The sequence below is a fragment of the Metopolophium dirhodum genome, chromosome 8 (assembly GCF_019925205.1).
Source record: "Metopolophium dirhodum isolate CAU chromosome 8, ASM1992520v1, whole genome shotgun sequence".
Classification (NCBI taxonomy): Eukaryota; Metazoa; Arthropoda; class Insecta; order Hemiptera; family Aphididae; genus Metopolophium; species Metopolophium dirhodum.
Window position 1 is genome coordinate 12,990,613 of NC_083567.1, and position 22,245 is coordinate 13,012,857.

The following is a 22,245-nucleotide window of genomic DNA, read 5'->3' on the forward strand; positions in this document are numbered from 1 at the left end:
TGTTTTGTCTGAAAATTTTTCCGTTGATCCAGTCCGTTCAAACACCATCAGTGTTACCAATACATCGCGTTAGATGATGCCTTATCAGCAATTAAAACTGAACAAAACATATTGATAAATATATTATATAATTATTTTTTATAAATAGGTTTTAAAATAAAATAAAATAGGTTTTGAACATTACAAATTATTATGGTTAGTAGGTTTAATTCATAATACAATTTTTCATCGTTTATGAGAGGGCGCTGGTGATGTTCCAAAGTCAAAAACTTTTTTTCCAATTCAAACTTTTCTTTGTGTATTTGTAATTAGTTTGCTTCGTATTTAGTCATTTGTATAATATCTAAGTCTTGTCCGTTAAATCCTTGATTTTTTTTAGTACCTAATACAAATTCTAATATTAAGATAATATTATTATGTTACTAGAAACAGTATGATATACGAATACGTTTTTACGTATTTACATCGTTCTATGGTGCCTACGTCACTATTGATTTAACAATTGATTATAATATATAATATTATATACCTATTTAATATTTTTTTTGCGACATTTAATTAAAACAATATAAATTAATTAATTCCTCATAGCAATATAACTTTATTATATAACCTAATTAGGTACCATACTGTCCATACTATACTTTTTTTTTTATAGCATTATATCATATTAAAAGGCATTACTTTTTTGAAGGTGTTCATCGTGGATTAATACATGTCACGTGATCAATCATTATGTGCTTTAAATTTAAATGTAATTTGTTAACAAATAAATAATTAAAATTGGGTTACATCTTCAAAATCATTTGTTTGTAAATATAGTAATAAGTAATAACTCATCTATAAGCTTTCAGCACATATTTGTGTACCTACTGGTATTTGAAGTCGCTGTCGACATTGGCGCAAATCGCAGGGGTGCTAAGGGTGCTTAGCATCCTGAATTTTATGTTAGCACCCCAAATCCTGTGATTATAACTTATAGTACTATCACCATAATATTTCCATTACAACTAAATTTATTAAAAATTCAAAAACAAATTCAAAAAATTTTGGTGCTTAAGCCCCCCTGATATTTTTGGGTGATTTGCGCCTATGGCTGTCGATGATGCAGATGAGTGTTTTTCTGAAATTACGAAATCGTTGTATAGTTATCATTTGGTTTACGCCAAATGCCAATCTAAATAAGAAAAAAATAGCCTAACATAGTAATGAAAAATAATAAATTAAATTCAATAATATAATATATATTATCAAAATCTATTTAGATAGACATAGAAGATATAAGTACATGAATAAGAATCAGTAGTCACAGGATAAATCACTACTTTTTTTTTAATAACAGCATTAAAAGTAAAATATTAAAACTGTTTTTATGTAAAAAAAAAAAAGAAAATTTAAAATTTCTATTAATAGCTAATAAAAAGACAAAAAAATCATAAATAAAAAGTGGGTAAGTGGATGTCACTCTGCTGTACAGTAGGTTACAAGTGGGTCACTGTAATGAATGGTGTTAAATGTGAATTCAATAATATAATATCATTGTATAAGAAAAACGATTCTGAGCGAAAACGGTCAGTCAGCCTATGATATTACCAAGTATATTTGATGATATTATTGTGAATAAAGTAATTTTTATATTTACCTATTTACGTGAAACCTTGTTTTAAATTTTCAATCCTTAGCTATAAAAGTTGAACATTTTATAAATTTTTATCCACAAAATAAATATGAAATTTTGTCAAAATCTAAAATTTGAATATGTCATGCAAGATTCCTCATACGTTTGTCTACATTTATCGACAAAAATTTCGATTTCTCATGTAACGATTTTCTTATTTTGTTGTAATTTAAAAACAAATGACAATATTATACTATATAAATACTTGAAAATTTCAATAAATGTTTATATTAGAATTTTCTATACACCATACAATTTTGAAAATATTTTGACTCTTTTAGAGCTGTTTACGGACATTGTCAGTTTTCAATTTTTTTAGTTTTTTTTTTCTATAAATATCAATAAAATTTTATTTGTCGGGTAAAAAAGCGTACAAATTTAATGCAAGGCTCCTGATATATTGTTACAATAGCAGTTGAAAAATATTAAGAATACATAGGTGCAATTTTTTTTTATAAGCATTTAAAGTTTGAATTTTGACAAAATTTAATATTTATTTTGTAGTTAAAAATTTATAAAATGTTCAACTTTTATAGCTAAGGATTCAGTGGCGGCGCCAGGGTGGGCCCAGGCCCACCTTAAAAAGTCTCGGGCCTCCCTGGTGGCCCACCCAAAAATTAAATTTAATCATATTAGAATAATGTTATTAATAATTTTATTGAAAATGTCATCACTATTGTTTATATTATATTATATATATGAATATACCAAGTCAACAATTTGGCTCTTGAGCTCTTCCTAAAAAAATTGGGCCTCAGCATGGCCCACCTAGTACTAAAATTCTGGCGCCGTCACTGTAAGGATTGAAAATGTAAAACAAGGTTCCACGTAAATAGGTAAATATATAAATTACCTTATTCACAATAATATCATCAAATATACTTAGTAATATCATTGATTATAAATACTATTTAGTATAATAATAGTATAATAATATTATAATAGTATTTATAATCAATGGTAATATCAATAATATCATAGGCTGACAGACTCAGAATCGTTTTTCTCTCTGGCCAAGCCCATTGGCTATGTTGACTATGAATAATACATTAATAAACCCGAGTTTAACCTAAGTCTAAGAATTGAACAAAGTTTTTTTAACGTTAAGTTAAACCTTTGTTTTCGACAATGCCTATGAATAACACTGAAAGTGTCTATAATTGAGTATAATAGTGGTATTCAAGCTGAGTGCGGTCTTCTGAAAAATGTTAACTATTCGTCCAAGAATAAAATTATAAAAATATAATCGATAAAAATTTGTTAGCCCATCAAGCACACATTTCTAATGAAATGTATATAATATTATGATCCATAACAATTTTCTTCATCTAATTATTTAGTGCAAAAAAAAAGGTCAGCGTGTCGTGTTTAATAAAAGTTTGAAATTATAAAATAGCGCCTATATTAGTGGTGTTTTCCGGTATGTATTACTAATAATACTAATGCAAAAGCATAACTTGCAAATTGCCAAATTGTACGTTCAGAAGAATCCATTTTATTATTTTATTCTGTTATTTTAATTATCCATTAAATTGTCGATTGAATTGACCAAGTATCAAACATTATCGTATGCTTTTTTGATATATAATTTTGTAGCAAGTAATAAGCATTTTGAAGTGAATATTACACATTATTCAGTTAGTCCATTAGTAAAAAGGAGAGAACACAGTCGCACTGCGTCCGTCACACGCTCACACCGATGGGCGATGACTGATCAGTGATCTGTGATCATTGATCACAAGCTGTTGGCGGGACGTGGGGATGACGTTAAAACCCTCGTCTATTTATACATATTATTATAATATTATTATCACTGAACAATATTATTTTCATGAAATTTGGATGATGGAAATTACTAATTTTATTTATAGATAGTCAATATCAATTTCCAACATATCATTATGTGTTTGAAATAACACGTTACACGCACGCAGACACAGACACACAGTACACACCAACAAACAGTCGTCACTCTGCAGTCCGCACTCGTCACTCGTCAGTCTGCCTGACTCTCGCCACTCATTAATCGGAACATTCGGATTTCAGAACTCGGCGTTTTTGCGCCTGGCTGTCGGCAGTCAGATTTCTGAGTTTCCGGCTACTCACTTCTCGGTACTCAGCCAGTTTCCAATTGCCATTATAGCCTGTAGGGTGCTAAGTTCTCAGTACTCCTCTAGGTATCTATAATCGTTACTCTATTTTTGAAGTGTACAGTCTGAAACTCTGAACATTTATAATTTTTCGAGAAATATTGTGAACATCTATCCATATTAATAAACAGGTAAATCACATTTGTTGCATTTTAATATCGTGCTTACCTACCTATATATAATTTTACGTTTCTGATATTATGTAATGTTGTAATTTTTGTTTACAGTTTTGGCCGACCAACTATCAACAATGAAAAAAAAGATTTCAACTTTTTTGACAGGATTTCCAGACTCAGTAATCGGAAAAAAAAAAAATAAAAATAAGAGAAAAGAAATTAGTTCAGATCCAAATGAAGGTAAAGTTTTAGAAATTGTTTAAAAAATATCGTAGGTACAGTTTTGGCCGACTAAGTATCTTCAATGAAAAATAAGATTTCAATTTTTTCAACAGGATTTCCAGACTCGGTAGTCGGAAAACAAAATAACAAAAAGAAGAGAAAAGGAATTAGTTCAGATCCAAATGAAGGTAAGGTTTTAGAAATTGTTGAAAAAATGTTGTAGTTAAAATCATTAGTCAAATAATAAGTAGTTACTGTAAATTAATAATGATTTATAATTAATGATTGAAGTATGTAAATGTTCAGGTACCTAGTTATAGAACTGTAGTTATTTCTAAGCCAACTTGTTTGAAAAAGACAACAAATTTTTCCCAATAGCATTTCGCATGACTGTGTATTATGAAAATGTATAAATTATAATTTTTTTAAAAGGACGCTACCCATATAATTGTTGTTTCCGACTTGTACATGTGCGGCATACCACATTTTTGTTTGCTATTTTCAATAGTGTGCTGTTAGTTTTGATATTATAATGAATTATTATAAAACTTTAAGGTAAGAATGTTATCTGTGCTTAAAAGTCAGCTGTAATTCAATATTTTAATTTTTGAGCGAGATGAAATATTAATATTAATTAATAATTATTAAAAAATTGTCATCTTTAATTTGTGATATTTCACATTCCTATTTCTAGTTAGAGAATTAAAAGATCGAAAAAAATTTCTGTCACTTCAGCACAGATAATGTTCTTAACTAAAAGCAGTGTTTGTCAAGTTCCTTACATATAGGAATTTGTTCCGTTCCTTGTTTCTTTGGAAAATGAACGAGTTCTTTTTTAGTTCCAAATAAAACAAAAATTCTTATTTAATCATTTTAATGTTTTTTTTTTTTCATATGCATACTTCTTTAATTTTCAATTATAATAATATATACCTACAAGTAGGTGCCTCATATTGTATATAGGTACTCATTTCTATATAAATTATAACTTATAACTTAAAGAAATATTAATAAAGTGACTAATGACAAATGAGTAACGATTAACGTCAATACTCATTAACGATCATTAATTGACAATATACATTATACACATTAAAAAAAATATATCTTAATTTCAATTATTTACATATGTGTAAATTATTGTAACTAAAATGGAACAAAAAATGTTGTTATTTTTCCTTTAAAAAAGAACTTGTTCATTTTCTCGTTCTTTTTTCATAAAAAGGAATTCGTTCCAGGAATCTGTTCTTTTTGGAACTCGTTCCATCCAAACACTGCCTAATAGTTTGATAATAGGTAAATTTAATCTAATATCAAAATTATTAACTATTGCAATTAGTAAACGACTATTAGCTATGTCATATGTTTGTAAAACAGACAACAACACATGGGTTGCATCCTCAAGAGGACACCACATTCACATGACGTGTTGTCTATAGTTTACAAAATGTACAACAGCAAATTCCATTAAATCGATCTAGTGTTCTTTGTTTATTTACAAGTATACAGGGTGTCCTGCGAGGATATACCCATTAGCCATAGAGGGGTACTCTCTGTCCAGACAAAAACTGTTTTTTTGCCGTTTTACCTAGAAACTAATAAACTGATTAAAAATTATGAGATTAATGCAAATATAATGTTAAAGAGTCAACATTTTCAGAAAAATAAACTGTAAAATTGCTATCTTCCATTATTTCAGAAATAAAAAAATGAAAAATAATATTTTGAACTTTTCAACAAAAAAATAAAATATATTATGTAGTACTTGTCTCTGAGTCTAATTAAAAAAAACAGATTTATGATGTATTCATTATATCAGGAGATAGATATTACAATGGGTAAACACTTGCTGGACACCTGTATAAAAAACATGCTACAATGCTTATGCCCACGATTCAACGATATTAAAATGTGTTCAATAATAATTGTGGTAAACTTTAGGTAAGAATATTATTTGTTTTTTCGTTATTTTAATTTTAAAGTGAGATTGGCATTTTTAAATTAAAATATTTTAGATACCTACTTATAACTTGCTCAACTATAGAAACAATATAAAAAACCCAACTTAAAATACCTACACAGACAATATCCTTAACTTTCAGTTTGATGATCATGTAAATATACTATATTTTAAAGCCAACAAAATAAAATTGGTTCTGCTGAACACTGTGAACGCAAACTTGCCACATATTGTGTATGTTTATAATGTTGAAACAACACATACGGGTGTGACATTGTCTAGATTAATGTTTCTATTTAAATTTGTTGCTTAGATAATTTATTATTAAAAAGAAAAAAGTATTTAGCCATTGATGCCAAACGGAATATTATTACGACTATTTCGCCAGATCCAAAAGATGACAAAATAGATGACAAAATTATAAAGAAAAAGGAAAACAAAATACAAGCAGCATCTACTTCTACCTATTCATACTGTATTGAAGGTAAACTAAAGATATTTTCTACGTAGACATTTAGTCACATCTGAGTAAATAATAAGTTCTGAATTTTACATTGGTTGATATTTTTAAAGTAGGTAGCCATTTATGTTAATAGTCGTTGGCTATTGGTCTGTTAATTTCAAATACCTTCTTAATATTTTATTATTTATTTAAATTTTAATGTTGTGCAACTAGCTGAGCATAAATGTGCTTATTGTGCACTATTGTCTATTTCATATCATGTTCTTCCCAAAGCATCTTTACCCTACATTTCTCTTATTTCAACTCTAAATGCCAAATGGTTATAATCTTATAAATATTGAATTATTAATAGGCTCCAATTAGTTCAATTTATAAAATGATTATTTTTTTAATTGTCTGCTTGAATTAAAAATGTATTGTTAAAACCAAATAGTAAAAGTTAAAATGTATACTATTAAAATGTATCCTATTCTTTCAGACAGAGCTGTTCAGGATTTAAAAGATCAGCCCCCTAATACTGCTGGTACTGTCATCTCTGAAATTGAAAAGTTTGTTGGTAAATAATTGTGAAATTATAAACTATGAAGATGTAATAACATTTTTTTCTTACGTTTTTTTAATGGTAACAAAGTAGTACCGCCTTCATTGCCCAGTTATCTTACACTATTTTCATCGTTGAAATCCAACTTAAATTCACCATTACCACAACTCATAAAGCAAAGATCAACTTCAACACCAATTGCTGGTTCAGGGTGGCAAAAATTGAATTTCGATATAGATCCTCGTAAGAAACACATATTATAGAATATTTAATAATATAATATTTTTAAACTAAATATTTTTATTTTACATCAGTTACGCCAGTGAAAGAATTTATTCCATTATCTCTACCTAAACAAACCAACATAGGTAAATAGGTTATATTTTATATAAATCAAATTCTACTTTACCTTAAATGTTTTAATTCAGCAGAATTTGAGGTGATATCAGAAGAACTGCCATCACAGCCCATCACTTCTGTCACCAAGAAAAAAAGCAAATTAATGTTGACTTCTGAAAAATTAAAATTGGGCATTTTAGACAAAGTAATTTTAAAATTTAGTTGTTATCTTTAATGTTATAAATTATAATATGACATTGTAATTTACAGTTACCAAAATTTTGCCCATTTTGTGATCATGTATGTGAAAGATTACTTTATCTTCATATTCAAACAAAACACGAAGAAAAACTCAAATTGCCGATCTCTACCTCTGTTGTCGGAATCAACAAAATAATATCAAACTTTTCAAAAAACAAAAAGGTATTGATGCCTCTTAAACATATAGTTGATATAATGGGAGACTATTGGATCAACCCAGAAATAAGAAGGATTGGATACATGTAAGTGTACACTGAATGCAAAATATATACAATTTTTGTCCATATTAAAATTATTATTTTTTCAAAGTTTGTGCAATCTTGGCCAGATAACAACATATGGTGGATCATGGGAGCTAAATGATGTCCCTGAAGTCTCCAATCCATTTGAGCAGTACATCGTAACATCTAAACTATAATCAGAGTAAAAGTATGACTACTGGTTATTTCCAGATTTATTTTTAAGTAATTAATTGTTATTTTTATTATACAATAGAAAAAATAAGGAATTTTAATTTTATTTTAAATGCTAATTATACTTTTATTCAAATTTTAAATTGTATGTTAAATTTATTTTGTTACTAAGTTTTACAGAACATTAAAATTGTATAATAGAAAAGATGAATATTATACAATGATGTAAATAAATCAGTATTTTATTGTCATTATAAAACTATTCAATTATTATTCTAAAAATCCTCAATTTTTTCTTTTAATTTTATCCTTAACATTGATTAAAGTATTTATAGAAAAAATTTGTTGTTACGGATCTCAATGGATCAAGAAAAATAGGTTATAATAACCAATGGATTTGTTTTCAAATCATTCGATAACACTTTTTTCATTAGTAATTAAAACCACCGACTATTAATAATAATAATACAAAACACAGCAATGATAAAAACAATTCTATCAAAGAAATAAATCAATATCAACACAAAAAGAATTTTTCGACATATTTTGATGAGACATGAACTCTTATAAGAACTTGTACAAAAAGCTGTTCAGCGTAACTACCAAATGTTAAAGTCACATGATCAATTTTTATTTTCTAGACACCTAAAAAAGGAAGTTTTTAGAAAACCTACATTATGTAATTTTATAACATATTAAAAAAAAAAATCAGCTAATTTTGTTTCTACTTTTTTAAACTAAACATACTTGACTTAAATACTGTTTAATATTTTACATCATCTTGAAAATTGTTATTCTTGCCTTAAACTTTTGATGATATGACTTGTTCATTATGGATAAGATATCCGTCTTAATTCACCTAAAATATGCCCGTGTGCATAGTCAAGTATGTATCACATAAGAGTATAAGACATGTTAAACTATGTCTTATGTGACACTTATTACTAGGGCTCGGATTTATATGTAAATACATTTTTTATCTGCAACATAAACTAATTTTGCCAAGTGATAAATTTGTTTCACAAGATTTTTGATAAAATGAGCTATATTTGATTTTACATATTTTTAAAAATTTGTCATAAATACATGTTTTTACATATTTCACAATTATTCAATTTTTTCTCACATATTGAGACAATTTTACTGTTTTAACATCTTTTCTTCAGAGTTCAAAATGTTTTAGATTCTGAGCGAAGCGATGAATGTATTGATTTTACAATGATGTGTGTTTTTTATTTTATTTTTAATTTTTTTATTTTTTTTTTATTTTTGTGTCTGTCATCACGTTTTAGGACAGTGAAAGTGCTTGGATTTTCTTCAATAGTAACTTTTCTGATAGGAAAGTGAATCTAGTTGGTACTTTGGGGGGTCAAAAATAAAAATTTCCCAGTAGTTTTCACAAGCAACGTGAAAAACAAAAGAAAAATTAAGAAAAAACGGGAATTTTTACGCAAAATCGGTTTTTGGTGTAACTCTAAAACAAATGACCGTAGAGACATGAAATTTTGACTGAATGTTTATATTAGCATTTCCTATACACCATACAATTTTGAAAATATTTTGACTCTTTTTGAGCTGTTTACGGCCATTGTCAGTTTTAAATTATTTTAGTTTTTTTTTTTTATAAATATCAATAAAATTTTATCTGTTGAGTAAAAAAGCTTGAAAATTTAATAGAAGGCTTCTAGGTTATTGTTTCAAAGGCAGATGAAAAAAATTAAAAATCCTTAGTCACAGTTTTTAATTATAAGCATTTAAAGTTCAAATTTTGACAAAATACGGAAAAATCACGAAAAATAGCAAATTATTTTGATGAGAATTCATAAAAATTTTTCTTTTTTAAATCTAAGATTTGAAAATGTAATATAAGATTACTCATAAGTTTGTCTACCTTTATCAAAAAAAAAATGTCTAGAAGAAACTTAAATTAAATTTTTATGAGCGTCTGAAATTTAAATTTTTACAACATTTGATATTTCCTCGATTTCTCATGTAACAATTTACTTATTTTATTGTAATTAAAAAACGAATGACTGTAGATACTTGAAAATTTCACTGAATGTTTATATTAGCATTTTCTATACACCATAAAATGTTGAAAATATTTTGACTCTTTTTAAGCTGTTTACGGACATTGTCAGTTTTCAATTTTTTTAGTTTTTTTTTCTATAAATATCAATAAATTTTTTTTTGTTGGGTAAAAAGCGTGAAAATTTAATATAAGGCTCCTGATATATCGTTCTAATAGCAGTTGAAAAATATTAAAAATACATAGGCACAGTTTTTTTTTTATAAGGATTTAAAGTTTGAATTGTATCAAAATATATCAACTTTAAAATTTAATAATTATTCTGTAGTAAGGATTGAAAATTTAAAACAAGGCTCCACGTAAATAGGTTATATATAAATTACTTTATTCACAATAATATCATCAAATATACTTGGTAAAATCATAGGCTGACTGACCGTTTTCGCTCAGAATCGTTTTTCTTATACAATGATATTATATCATTTAATTCAAATTTAACACCATCCATTACAGTGACCCACTTGTAACCTACTGTACAGCAGAGCGACATCCACTTATCCACCTTTTTTTTTTTTGATAATACATATTTTGAATTCTTTAGCACATATTTATGTACATATTTTTGTTGTATAAATACATACTTTGATTATATAAATCCGAGTCCTACTTATTACGTACAACTGTAAAGTCATTATAAATAATATCTCAACAACCGATTAAAATAAGTATTGCAATGGGTGTATTTCATAGATGATAGGGCCTGGTTTTATACAAAATTTCTATTGTATTTATGAATTAATCAATGCCTTATTATAGTATTATTAGTATTATCAAAAACAGTTTTTTCATAATTAACAGTAATATTTTTTAAATTAAGGTTCTGAATAAATCTATTTAATTCTGTTTCTGCTTTATTATACACCAGATCCCATGTAACATCAGTAAATAATAAACAAGTATCATCGGCATAGGTAACAATAGATCCATCAATTTTTTACGTTGCATAAACCTGTTAATATACATAATAAACAAGACTGGATCAAGCACGCTGCCTTGTGGTACACCACAGTTTATATAAGATACATTACTCAAACAGTAATTTAATAAAACATTGAGGCCTATTTTTTAGATAGCTTGTAAACCATTTAAGACTCATTGACAATTCCAAAATCTGGTAAAGCAATTAATAGTTGTTTATGGTCGACAAAAGCTTTAGCAAAATCCAAAAAAAAAACAATAGCTCTTTGACTGACATCAAGTGCATTATAGATACATTTTGATACATTATAAAGAGCATCAATAGTTCCTAGACCTTTTCTAAAGCCAAACTGATTTTAGACAAAAGCTTATTTTCCTCTAAAAAAGTAATCAGTCTATTTTTACTATTTTCTCTAATACTTTAGCAAAAATACTGATTATTGAAATGGGTCTATAGTTTCCCAGTGATTGTTTATCACCTTTTTTAAAAATAGGTCTAACAATTGCCACTTTAAACTGAGTCGGAAAAATACCTTCTTTTAGACTTATTATAAATAATAATTAATGTGTCATTAATAGAGGTAAAATTATTTTAATAAGCTTAACTGATATTTTGTCAAATCCTGCAGCAGTCTCCTTTTTTTGTGAATTAAACTGATTAAAGACCTCTTCTTTATCCACATCTTTGGTAAAAATACTATCTAAGTGCTTATCAAAAGGTTCTGGTATGTCTTCCATAGTATCTGCGCAGAATATTCTGTGGTATCTGTATTAAATTGTTTACTCAAATTTTGTCTAACTTCAGAGAAAATTTTATTAAAATCATTACATGCTTTGATTGGCTCAGATCCACAGTCTATTTGTTCTTCATTTACTTTTAATAATTTAATATTTTCTTTATTTGTCAACTTTTTACTGGTAATTTCATTAATTAATTTCTATGTAGCTTTTGGATTTTTTGAAACTGAAATAAATTAATTTTTATAATAATTTATTTTAGCTATTTTAATTAAAGAGTTGAGTTTATTTCTTTAGGATTTATAATAAGTTGCTAAGGATTGATTTAGTGGATGTTTTTTTTACTTTAAGAGTTAATTTTTTCTACGAGTCGAACAGAGCAGACCTGCAGTCATCCATTCTTTGATTCTTTTGTTTTTGGAATGAATATATTTTTTATTTGTGCAAGAGTTTATAGCATTTAAGATTATGTCATAAAAATTTTTGACCGATTTATTGATATCGCGATCATTAACTGATGTCCATATTTCATTTTTTACTAAATTAAAATTTACAAAATGTATACAATTGTCATTCTGACTTATATTTCAATAAAGGAATCAATGTTATAACTGGGCAGTGATCTGTTATATACATTTGTAATACGCCTGCTTGAGAATTGTTTAGTATATTATCGTCATTAGATTTAACAAATATGTGATCAATACATGAGCGAGTATGGGTAGTGGGGAGTCTCGAAAAATATTTACAAAAAAGTGAAAACCATTTGACGATAACAAATCAAGTTATTCAGTATCTATATTGTCGGTGCCAATTATATTAGTGTTCATATCTCTGATAATAAGTGTACGGGCATTCAAAGATTTATCAGTTTTTATAATGTTAGATAGACAGGTCAGAAATTCATTGCTATTCATAATTAATAATTATATTATAACATTTGTAAATTTTACATATTTAATCAATGGAATAACCTAACCATGTTAATTTATTGTTTCTCTCCAACCATATCACAAATCAACTACAGTCATCAAAGCATATTTAAAAATATCACAATTTATTGAAGTATTTAAATTTTTAAATCTAATAAATACAACCAAATTTGGGATAGTAGTAACATTGATTTTATAGTATACAGATATTCTCTATGCTATACAAATATTAAATGAGCTTAATGCATATTACGGATACAGCTAACCTAGCGGTTACATCCTTTATCTGGTCGTCGAATATTCATATCATGGGCTATCTGTAAATTATAAAATCAATAATAGTAAGCTCCTTAACACCTGTGAGAGTTACACAGGAACTTCAAGTAATACTGAATTTTAATTGTTTTTGTAGTTATATAATCTGTTGTAGAAAATGTATTTTTTAAAACAGGTATATTTTAATAGATATTAATAAAAAATATATTTTTACTTTTAGTGCAGATAAAATTATTTATTTAAAACAAAATTCACCTATCCATATCAAATAATGAAAAATTAATTTTTACATCACAATTTTCTGTGGCCAACAAAATGTATTAAACATACACACTTTGTTCAAAACTTTCTAATAATTTGACAATATTTTATATACACTTGATTAGTATTTATTCATGACTGATTGAAAACAAATTCAAAGTTAAAATATGTAATTGAGGAAAAAATTCTATCAGTTCGAGTGTTGTCCAGGAGTTATATTTCCTGGATGTTCTGGACTGTGCTTTTGTTTCTTCTTTTTTTTCTCTTTTTTCCGTTTTTTCCGTTCTTTATCATCATCGTGGCGTTTTTGTTTTTTATGCTTCTTCTCGTGAATATCACCTAACCCTAATTCATTAGCTGCCATGTCTAGTGAAAGGGCTTCACCACTTTTGTATTTGCTCTTTTTGTGTTTGTTTTTATGTTTCTTAGTAGGCGGTTGATTTGCATAGCGATACTGCTCTGGCAACTGATAAAATGCAAAAATTAATACGCTAGACTAAATATGATAACAATAAATTATTTATTAGTTATATTAAACATAAAAATACATACAGGTCCTGGATGTAATCGAAATCCAGCTAGTTGATGAGTCGTTAGTGGCAAAATTTCCTTTCCTCCAATGGGGGGTTTTTCAATGACAGAACGTAATGAACTGTAAATAAATATGAAGTTTCACATTTAATAGGTAGATATAATATAATATACATAAAAAAAATAGAAACATTATTATTTGTGCTGGTCTGTCATAGCGTCATCATAAAATAATTAAATAGACTGGTTCATTATCCGTATTCACTCAAAATTCGTTAGTTTTTTTCAATATTTTTATTTTGTTATTGCAAAGTGTGATACAAATACGTTTAAATATTATTGTATATTATGTATTCATAGCTTATCATAGTATTGTACTTATAACTCTGATTAGAATTAAAATGCTGATAAACCAAAAATCGAGCACAAATAATTTTGTAATGCAAAGTGAATCTAGTTGGTACTTTGGGGGGTCAAAAGTAAAAAATTCCAAATTTGAAATTGTATTTTGTGTACCTATTGATAATAAATAACATACATTTAATGTTATGCTTTGGTGAGACTTTAAATATGGGAGTCCTATATAATATAATGTCCTCTTAAATAGTATTAGTGTATATTAATTAATTTTAATCATCTATAACAGTGTGCAAAAAATAATAAATGAAAAAAAAGTTCCATTGGTGTAAAAAAATGTAAAAAGAAATAGTTTTTTTATATACATGCATTTATAAGATGAATACAAGTTTCCACTATGTTTTCTTTTTTCTGTGTTAGGTAAATATATAGGTAGTATCAGTCATCTGCCATCAAGCCATAAAACTAAAGGATGGCTTTGATTTACGGTTACTGTATCAATTTTCTCGTTACAATTTAGGTTCAGAATCAAGTCAAATTCTAAATTTATAATTCTACCATTTAGCAATAAAGTTTTGTATGAAAAATTCAAGAAATAATAAGCAATTACTCTATAATTGTTCAAACAAGAATTTGGACAATATTGTCATACACAATCAAGCATTTATTTACATAAGAGCTATACAATCATATTGAATAGGTATACATATTTGTCATGACTTATAATCAGTCATAGGTACGCAGTAAAAAAAAAAAAAATAAATAGGTACTTATGTTTAAATATTTTAAATTACCTTTGATCATTATGTCCAGGGGTATCAATGATACCAGGTAAATTGGGTAAAAATGATGATAAGCTCTCTTTAAGTCTTTTTCCGCTGAATTTACTATATGTGTGTTCTAGGCCATAATAGGCCATTAAATTTACAGACCCGGTTAATTCGCTTTCACCTAGAACATGATATAAAAAGTAACATTTAATTACGCACGATGAAAATTTCCAAAGTACGTATTTAATAAATCATAGGTCTGCGGACACTACCTATTTGTAATTATTAAAATGTTGTACAAGTATAACTGTATAAGCACTATACATTGTGTATAGCTTCGATGATTGTTACATCGTGTGCATGGTGCATTACAGCACAATAAATGGGGCGTGTTTTATATTCCAGTGACACTTACATGGTGGTTCTTTCATAAGATAAAATGGCCCACTATGCACAATCGATGGATTCTTGCCCAACGATATGGTCGTCTTGAGGGTTCCCGTAGAATCCTGTCTGGAAACGACGGGAGACCTGGCACCTCGAGGCGATGATTTTGGTGAATACGACGACGGGAAACCAGACATGTAGACAAAGTAAATGCGTCACTTAAACAAGAACAACTAGAACAAATATACATAAATACGTTAGCGGTGAATGAAAAATATCTATCGGTTTATGTACAGTCGCAGTGAAATTGTATTTTAAACGTTATCAATATCGTGTTATATTAATGTTTACGTGAATTTTGATAAGTAGGTTGGTTGTGTTATTACCACAGAACGATTACCGTAGAATGACAAATTGAAAACAGCTGTCACGTTCAACATGACTAACGGAACTGAAAACTGGTACGATTCAAATCGCCTAGAGGCCGTCACGTAATAGAGTATTTTCTACACGATATAATATTACGTTATTTCTAATAATTATTTCCAATTCGCAATGTTATGACTTTACAGATGTTGAGATGTCGGGATGAAGTCATGATTCATGAAGATACAAGCAGTGGCGTGGTGAACTTAAAATTTTTCAGAGGCTCAGTGGCGCCGAACCCATGGATTATGTGTGGCAGACGCCACACCTATTTTAAGGGGTGGGTGTACCCCCAAAATTGGTAGGTAATCGAAATCCTAAGTATAAAAATATATTGTACAAATACAGGGTGATTTATTAAGCGTAAAACACTCATTATCTCAAAAAGTATTAATGTTTTTGAAAATATTTTTTTACATAGTTTCAAGTTGTTAAAAAACAACATTTTTATTAAAAAATTAAATTTAAAAATATTTTTTATCCTTATAATTTTTTAAGTTTTTACTTTTTTGAATGACAGCATAGAGTTTTAATTTCATATTCCAAAGCAAAATATTTTTCTAAGTATTTTAATACATAAATATCGAATTTAGGACGAGTAGTTTATGAGTTATAAGTATTTAAGGTTTAGACAAGCGGAGTAGTGGACACATATTTGCGGGGTAACCCCATACCACTCCACTCCGCCCATATAAACTTTAAATGCTTATACCTCATAGACTACTCGCCCTAAATTAGATTTTTATGAATCAAAATACTTAGAAAAATATTCTGCTTTGGAATATGAATTAAAACTCTATGCTGTCATTCAAAAAAGTAAAAAAATTATATACCTAGGTAGATAAAAAATATTTAAAAATATAATTTTTTAATAAAAACATAGTTTTTCAACTTGAAACTATGTAAAAAAATATTTTCAAAAACATTAATACTTTTTGAGATAATGAGTGTTTTACGCGTCCAGTGTGTACGTGTGCTAACGTTAGAAATAGCCAATAACTAATAAATAATTTAATTTATAGTTTTACCATTAATAAATAAATTCTAGTATTTATAATCAATAGTATTGTGTAAAAACTAAAAAGTCAAAAATCTCTGATAATATAGTACAGTTACTATTTTTATTTTACAAGTGATAAAACATTTAGTACCTATTAACTGAAATATCGGGGGTTATGATCCCCCGGCACACATGATTGAATTTTATTTTACAACAATTTGTGCTTTTATATTTTATTTTTATTTTGTGTCTGCAATCACTTATTATGACAGAAAAATTGTGTAAATTTCTACTTCAGCATCTTTTCTGATAGGAAAGTGAATCTAGTTGGTACATTGTTGTAAAATAATATTGTAAATTACATGGTCAAAACTCAAAAGTAAAAAAGTTCCCAGTAATTTTCAAAAGCGTCGTGAAAAACAAAAAAAAAAAATTAATAAATATAAAAGTAATTTTTACACAAAACCAGTTATCTACAAAATCGATTATGTTTTTCAGTTGTAACTCAAAAATGAATAACCGTAAGAACTTTATATTTTAACAAAATTTGTATATAATATATGAGCATTTTCCTTACAAGATATTCAAAATATATTGACTCTATTTGAGCTTTAAACATTTTTATTTTTAAATATTGTCAATAAATAATTTTCTCTCTCGGTTAAGTTGAACACAGATCCACAATATATTATTTTTAAAACTTCAACAAAATTCTTTAAAATTGAGAAAATTAAAAAATTTTCGACTGTCCTCCAAAGAAAAGTTAAAAGAAAACCTTACCAGAAAGTCACATTAATTTCTGTTGAGACTTCACTAGACACATTTATATATAAATTGTATGCTGTATGCTGTGAAAAAATCACTGGGGATAAAAAAATTTTTACCCCCTCTCGAATAAGTTATTGGGGCAACACTGAAAACTATACCACGGTCCTCACAAAACATAAACTTTAAGTTATCTACATCGTGAGCTACATCTTATATTCATATTATAACCTCCCTGCATGACGAGCAAAAAATTTTCTTTCATGAAATTGTTTTTGTAGAATAGTCTGGTTGTTGCATAGAATATTCCTGCATAGTGCATAGTGCATTACCTTTGCCGACTTGTCGTGATCGATGAACGCATAGGCGTGACAAAAAATAGTATGTATGGCTCGTGCGGGAAGGCAATTTGACAATTGTATACTGAACTACTCTCTAATGAAAAATTAGCTGAAATGTAGTCACTTATAGGTACTTATATATTCAATTCAACAACTGCAGATGTGTCAAAGCTCGATCAATTTGCTTTTGTGTATAAGTGTATTGTAGACGAATTTGAGGTTTTTTTTAATTTGAAAAATTCGTCTTTTTTCTATAACAAATTTTTATTTGTTATAGAAATTAGGAAATTTTTTTTCAAATTAAAAAAAAAACCTGAAATTCGTTCACATTTTTTAAAAAATTATTTCATCAACTCGTTAGGAATTATGCTTTTCGGTGATAAGAAAAAAACTAATTTATCATAATTTCATTAATTATTCATCACAATTATTAAGAGGACGCCTCACCCGCATATATTGTCTTTGTCTTAGGTACAAGTGCGTAACATAGCAAATTGTATGCTCAGCAGAATACATGTAGTTAAAAAAATACGTGTAGCTCCGTTAGTTTAAAAAAAAAGAGTGATTAACCTCTTATAAAATTTAAAGGTAATAGATTATAATCTGGGCAATCTCGTGGGTTTTTTATTATATTTTAAAGCGAGTTTTGAGTATTTTAAAATTGTAAATTAAAATATAAAATATAATAAAAAGTCTATAAGATTGCCTAGATAATAATTTTTCCTTTAAATTTTATAAGAGGTCAATTTACTCTAATTTTTAAGCTAACAGAGCTACATGTGTTCTGCTGAGCATACAATTTGCTATGTTACGCACTTGTAAGATGGAGACAATATATGTGGGTGAGGCGTCATCTTAATAATTTATTGTGATGAATGATGAATAAAATTATGATAAATTAGTTTTTTTCTTATCACCGAAAAGCATAATTCTTAACGAGTTGATGAAATATTTTTTTTAAAAATGTGAACGAATTTCATGTTTTTTTGTAATTTAAAAAAAAAAATCCTAATTTCTATAACAAATAAAAATTTGTTTGCGGGTGAGGCGTCCTCTTAAGCATGTTTTAAAATAAATAATAATTATCAAAAAAGTTAAAAAAATTAGTTGAGTTGTTGTACCTATAATATGAATTTTTAGTAGGTTGGTAGGTATAGTATTAACTATTGTTGAACCACTAACTGAAAAATGTCAAACCACCTCTGTACACAACTCAACTTTAAATGATGAAGAACGTACAAACAATTTGACGGAAGGATGGAATCATAGGTTTAGTAAATTAGTAGGACAAACACATCCTACAATTTGGACTATTATAGCTAAAATAAGGTTAGAAGTGGCAGCTGATGAAACAAAGCTAGTCCAAATTCAACTAAGAATACCACGACGGAAAAAACAAAAAACTGTGTACAAAAAAATACAAATCCAATTTAAAAAAGGCGGGTAAATGGATGTCGCTCTGCTGTACAGTAATGGATGGTGTTAGATTTGAATTCAATGATATAATATCATTGTATAAGAAAAACGATTCTAAGCGAAAACGGTCAGTCAGCCTATGATAATATTACCAAGTATTATTATATCATATTTGATGATATTATTGTGAATAAAGTAATTTATATATAACCTTTTTACGTGGAGCTTTGTTTTAAATTTTCAATCCTTAGCTATAAAAGTTGAACATTTTATAAATGTTTAACTACAAAATAATTATTAAATTTTAAATTTGAACTTTAAAAGCTTACAAAAAAAAAAATTGCGCCTATGTATTTTTAATATTTTTCAACTGCTATTGTAACAATATATCAGGAGCCTTGCATTAAATGTTTACGCTTTTTTACCCAATAAATAAAATTTTATTGATATTTATAGAAAAAAAAACTAAAAAAAATTGAAAACTGACAATGTCCGTAGACAGCTCAAAAAGAGTCAATTTTCAAAATTGTATGGTCTATAAAAAATGTTAATATAAACATTCAGTCAAAATTTCATGTACCTACGGTCATTTGTTTTAAAGTTACACCCAAAACCAAAATTGATTTTCTCAAAAACAGATTTTGCGTAAAAATTCCCGTTTTTCTTTAATTTTTCTTTTGTTTTTCACGTCGCTTTTGAAAACTACTGGGAAATTTTTACTTTTGACTCCCCCAAAGTACCAACTAGATTCACTTTCCTATCAGAAAAGTTACTGTTGAAGAAAATCCAAGCACTTTTACTGTCCTAAAAAGTGATGACAGACACACAAAAAAAAAAAATTTAAAAAAAACACAAATCATTGTAAAATCAATACATTCATCGCTTCGCTCAGAATCTAAAATATATAAGTGATAATTTCTTTTTTGCTTATTAACTTTACTTTTTTTTATTGTATCTTTAAAAGCGGAGCCTGTCCAACTGGCAAAGGCGTGGGGTGCGGGGCCCGGGGCGAGCACCCGACTCGCCCTGCCCTAGGGACGGCCCTGCTTATACTAAGATATGGAATGTGCCTTTAAAAAAAATTAAAGGTTTATTCTAGTTATCATAATGGATTACCTACTTTTACTCTATATTGCTATATTTATTATTAACTTATGCGTCTAAATAATATAATAATATATCTAGTTGTTATCAAATATGTTTTACAAAATGTATTGCGTACAAAAACGATTCACTTAATAATATCTATTTGATTTACCGTTTACGAATGTAAAAAAATACGTTACAACTAACAATACTAAGCAATTGTACATTTATTTGTATTCCACAATGCGTTTAACCACAAAGAATACCAACAATTTATTTTTTGCAACGTTCTCGGTAAATAGCTTCCATAATATATTATTAGGCGTATGCGATTTTATTATTCACATGATCGCATATAATATAAGTCATAAGAACTTGTGCGGGTTAGATTGTTGCAGGTAAATAGTAGATATAGGTATTAGGTACGTCGTACACCTCGTTATGCGGTTTTTACACACGAAACGTGACACATTTGGCCTCCCTGAAGCATCCGTGTGTTGTATAGGTATACTATGTGTATAACCGTATAGTGTACAGTATATACCTACTATATTATGCACTATTTAGATCGCGATCTATGGTTGTATTGTTATAAATTATAATTATTACAATGGACATCGTCTTATATGCAATATATATATATATATATATAACTTTAAGTAGCACAGCTGCAAAACATACACAAACGTGTAGCACTTAGGTTACAGGTAGTAAGTACTATGATATTAGGCATACCATGTTTTGTGCAGGGTGTAACCGTGTATATTACCGATAGCATATAACAATAGTATATTGTATATTATTACAATTAATAAATCTGATTTATAATTATTTTCATTAAAAAGTATAGTTTTAGTCCTTATTTTTGGTAAGTATAAAGTTTTAGTGCAAGGTTAATGGTTTAGTGTTCATTAACTAATAACTATAATAGTATAATTAATTTCAAAAAATATTAATTTTTTTATGATCAATAACTTGATACAAGTTTTACACTATTTTATCACTATTTTTTGAATATTCACAATTCACTTACCTACAAAGAACAATGCAGTTTGTGTCGGCCACTTAAGTGTAAACCTCTTTTATGTTTCAACGTGACACATAAATAAAACATTAATAAAATTCAAGTATTCAACATTGCTCTTGCAAATAGTTACGATTTAAAAACATCCGATGTATGTGAACTTGAACTATAAATATATTTAATTGGATTTGATGACAATGGGTAGAAAAATAATCATTGTTGCTGGCAATCGGTTTCTTTTTAGAAACAATACAAAACTTTTCTTTTCAATGTCAATAATAACTGACAATAAATAATAAGTGATCAAAAACAAATTTTATAAAGTTATTTAAAAGTAAATGATTTTTTTAGTATCTAAGTTAGTATCGTAGTAAGTTAAAATTATTATTATATCATATACATTTATACGAGAGTGCAGTGGCATGTTCAGGAAGTTTAAGTGGTGGTGACTCGGGTTCATAAACTATAACTTTTTTTTTTTTTTTTAAAGCGTCTCGTCGTGCGTTGTCGTTGTCGTAAGTATAATGACGCAACGTGCGACCGATTGTCGTAGGACGGCGAGTCGGTGGTAAATAGACATTTCCCCCCCGGAACTTCCCGACTGTTTTCGGTGTAGTAGGACATTTCTCCCTCGATATATTTTTGATGCGTACATTTTCCCCCCATTTTTTTTAAAGTTAATTATCGACTAATAAATAATAATATTAAATTTAATAATATATTATTATTTATTATTTTATAAGAATTTTTTTTTTTAAATAAAATAAAAAATATATTATAAATCT

The 22,245-nt window shown here is 27.6% G+C and overlaps 2 protein-coding genes across 4 annotated transcripts; one reads left to right on the forward strand and one right to left on the reverse strand.

Moving 5' to 3' along the window:
- Positions 1-3,431: 3,431 nt before the first annotated feature.
- Positions 3,432-8,377, forward strand: LOC132951268 (uncharacterized). 3 transcript variants are annotated; one of them, XM_061023065.1, is made up of 10 exons: positions 3,432-3,959; positions 4,056-4,184; positions 4,280-4,354; positions 6,440-6,610; positions 7,068-7,145; positions 7,221-7,373; positions 7,445-7,498; positions 7,559-7,674; positions 7,740-7,972; positions 8,040-8,377. In XM_061023065.1, exons 2-10 carry the CDS (start codon positions 4,079-4,081, stop codon positions 8,146-8,148), a joined length of 1,095 nt encoding a protein of 364 aa, XP_060879048.1. In that variant the 5' UTR covers positions 3,432-3,959; positions 4,056-4,078; the 3' UTR covers positions 8,149-8,377. The 3 variants fall into 3 exon arrangements, with proteins under 3 accessions (XP_060879048.1, XP_060879049.1, XP_060879050.1); XM_061023066.1 differs by having other exon boundaries at positions 3,433-3,959; positions 7,562-7,674; XM_061023067.1 differs by having other exon boundaries at positions 3,438-3,959; positions 7,224-7,373.
- A 4,926-nt stretch (positions 8,378-13,303) lies between these two features.
- LOC132950358 (mediator of RNA polymerase II transcription subunit 19) lies at positions 13,304-15,734 on the reverse strand. The gene is made up of 4 exons (XM_061021778.1): positions 15,431-15,734; positions 15,040-15,196; positions 13,910-14,009; positions 13,304-13,823 (listed from the first exon to the last, which is right to left on the reverse strand). Exons 1-4 carry the CDS (start codon positions 15,597-15,599, stop codon positions 13,548-13,550), a joined length of 702 nt encoding a protein of 233 aa, XP_060877761.1. The 5' UTR covers positions 15,600-15,734; the 3' UTR covers positions 13,304-13,547.
- Positions 15,735-22,245: the final 6,511 nt, after the last annotated feature.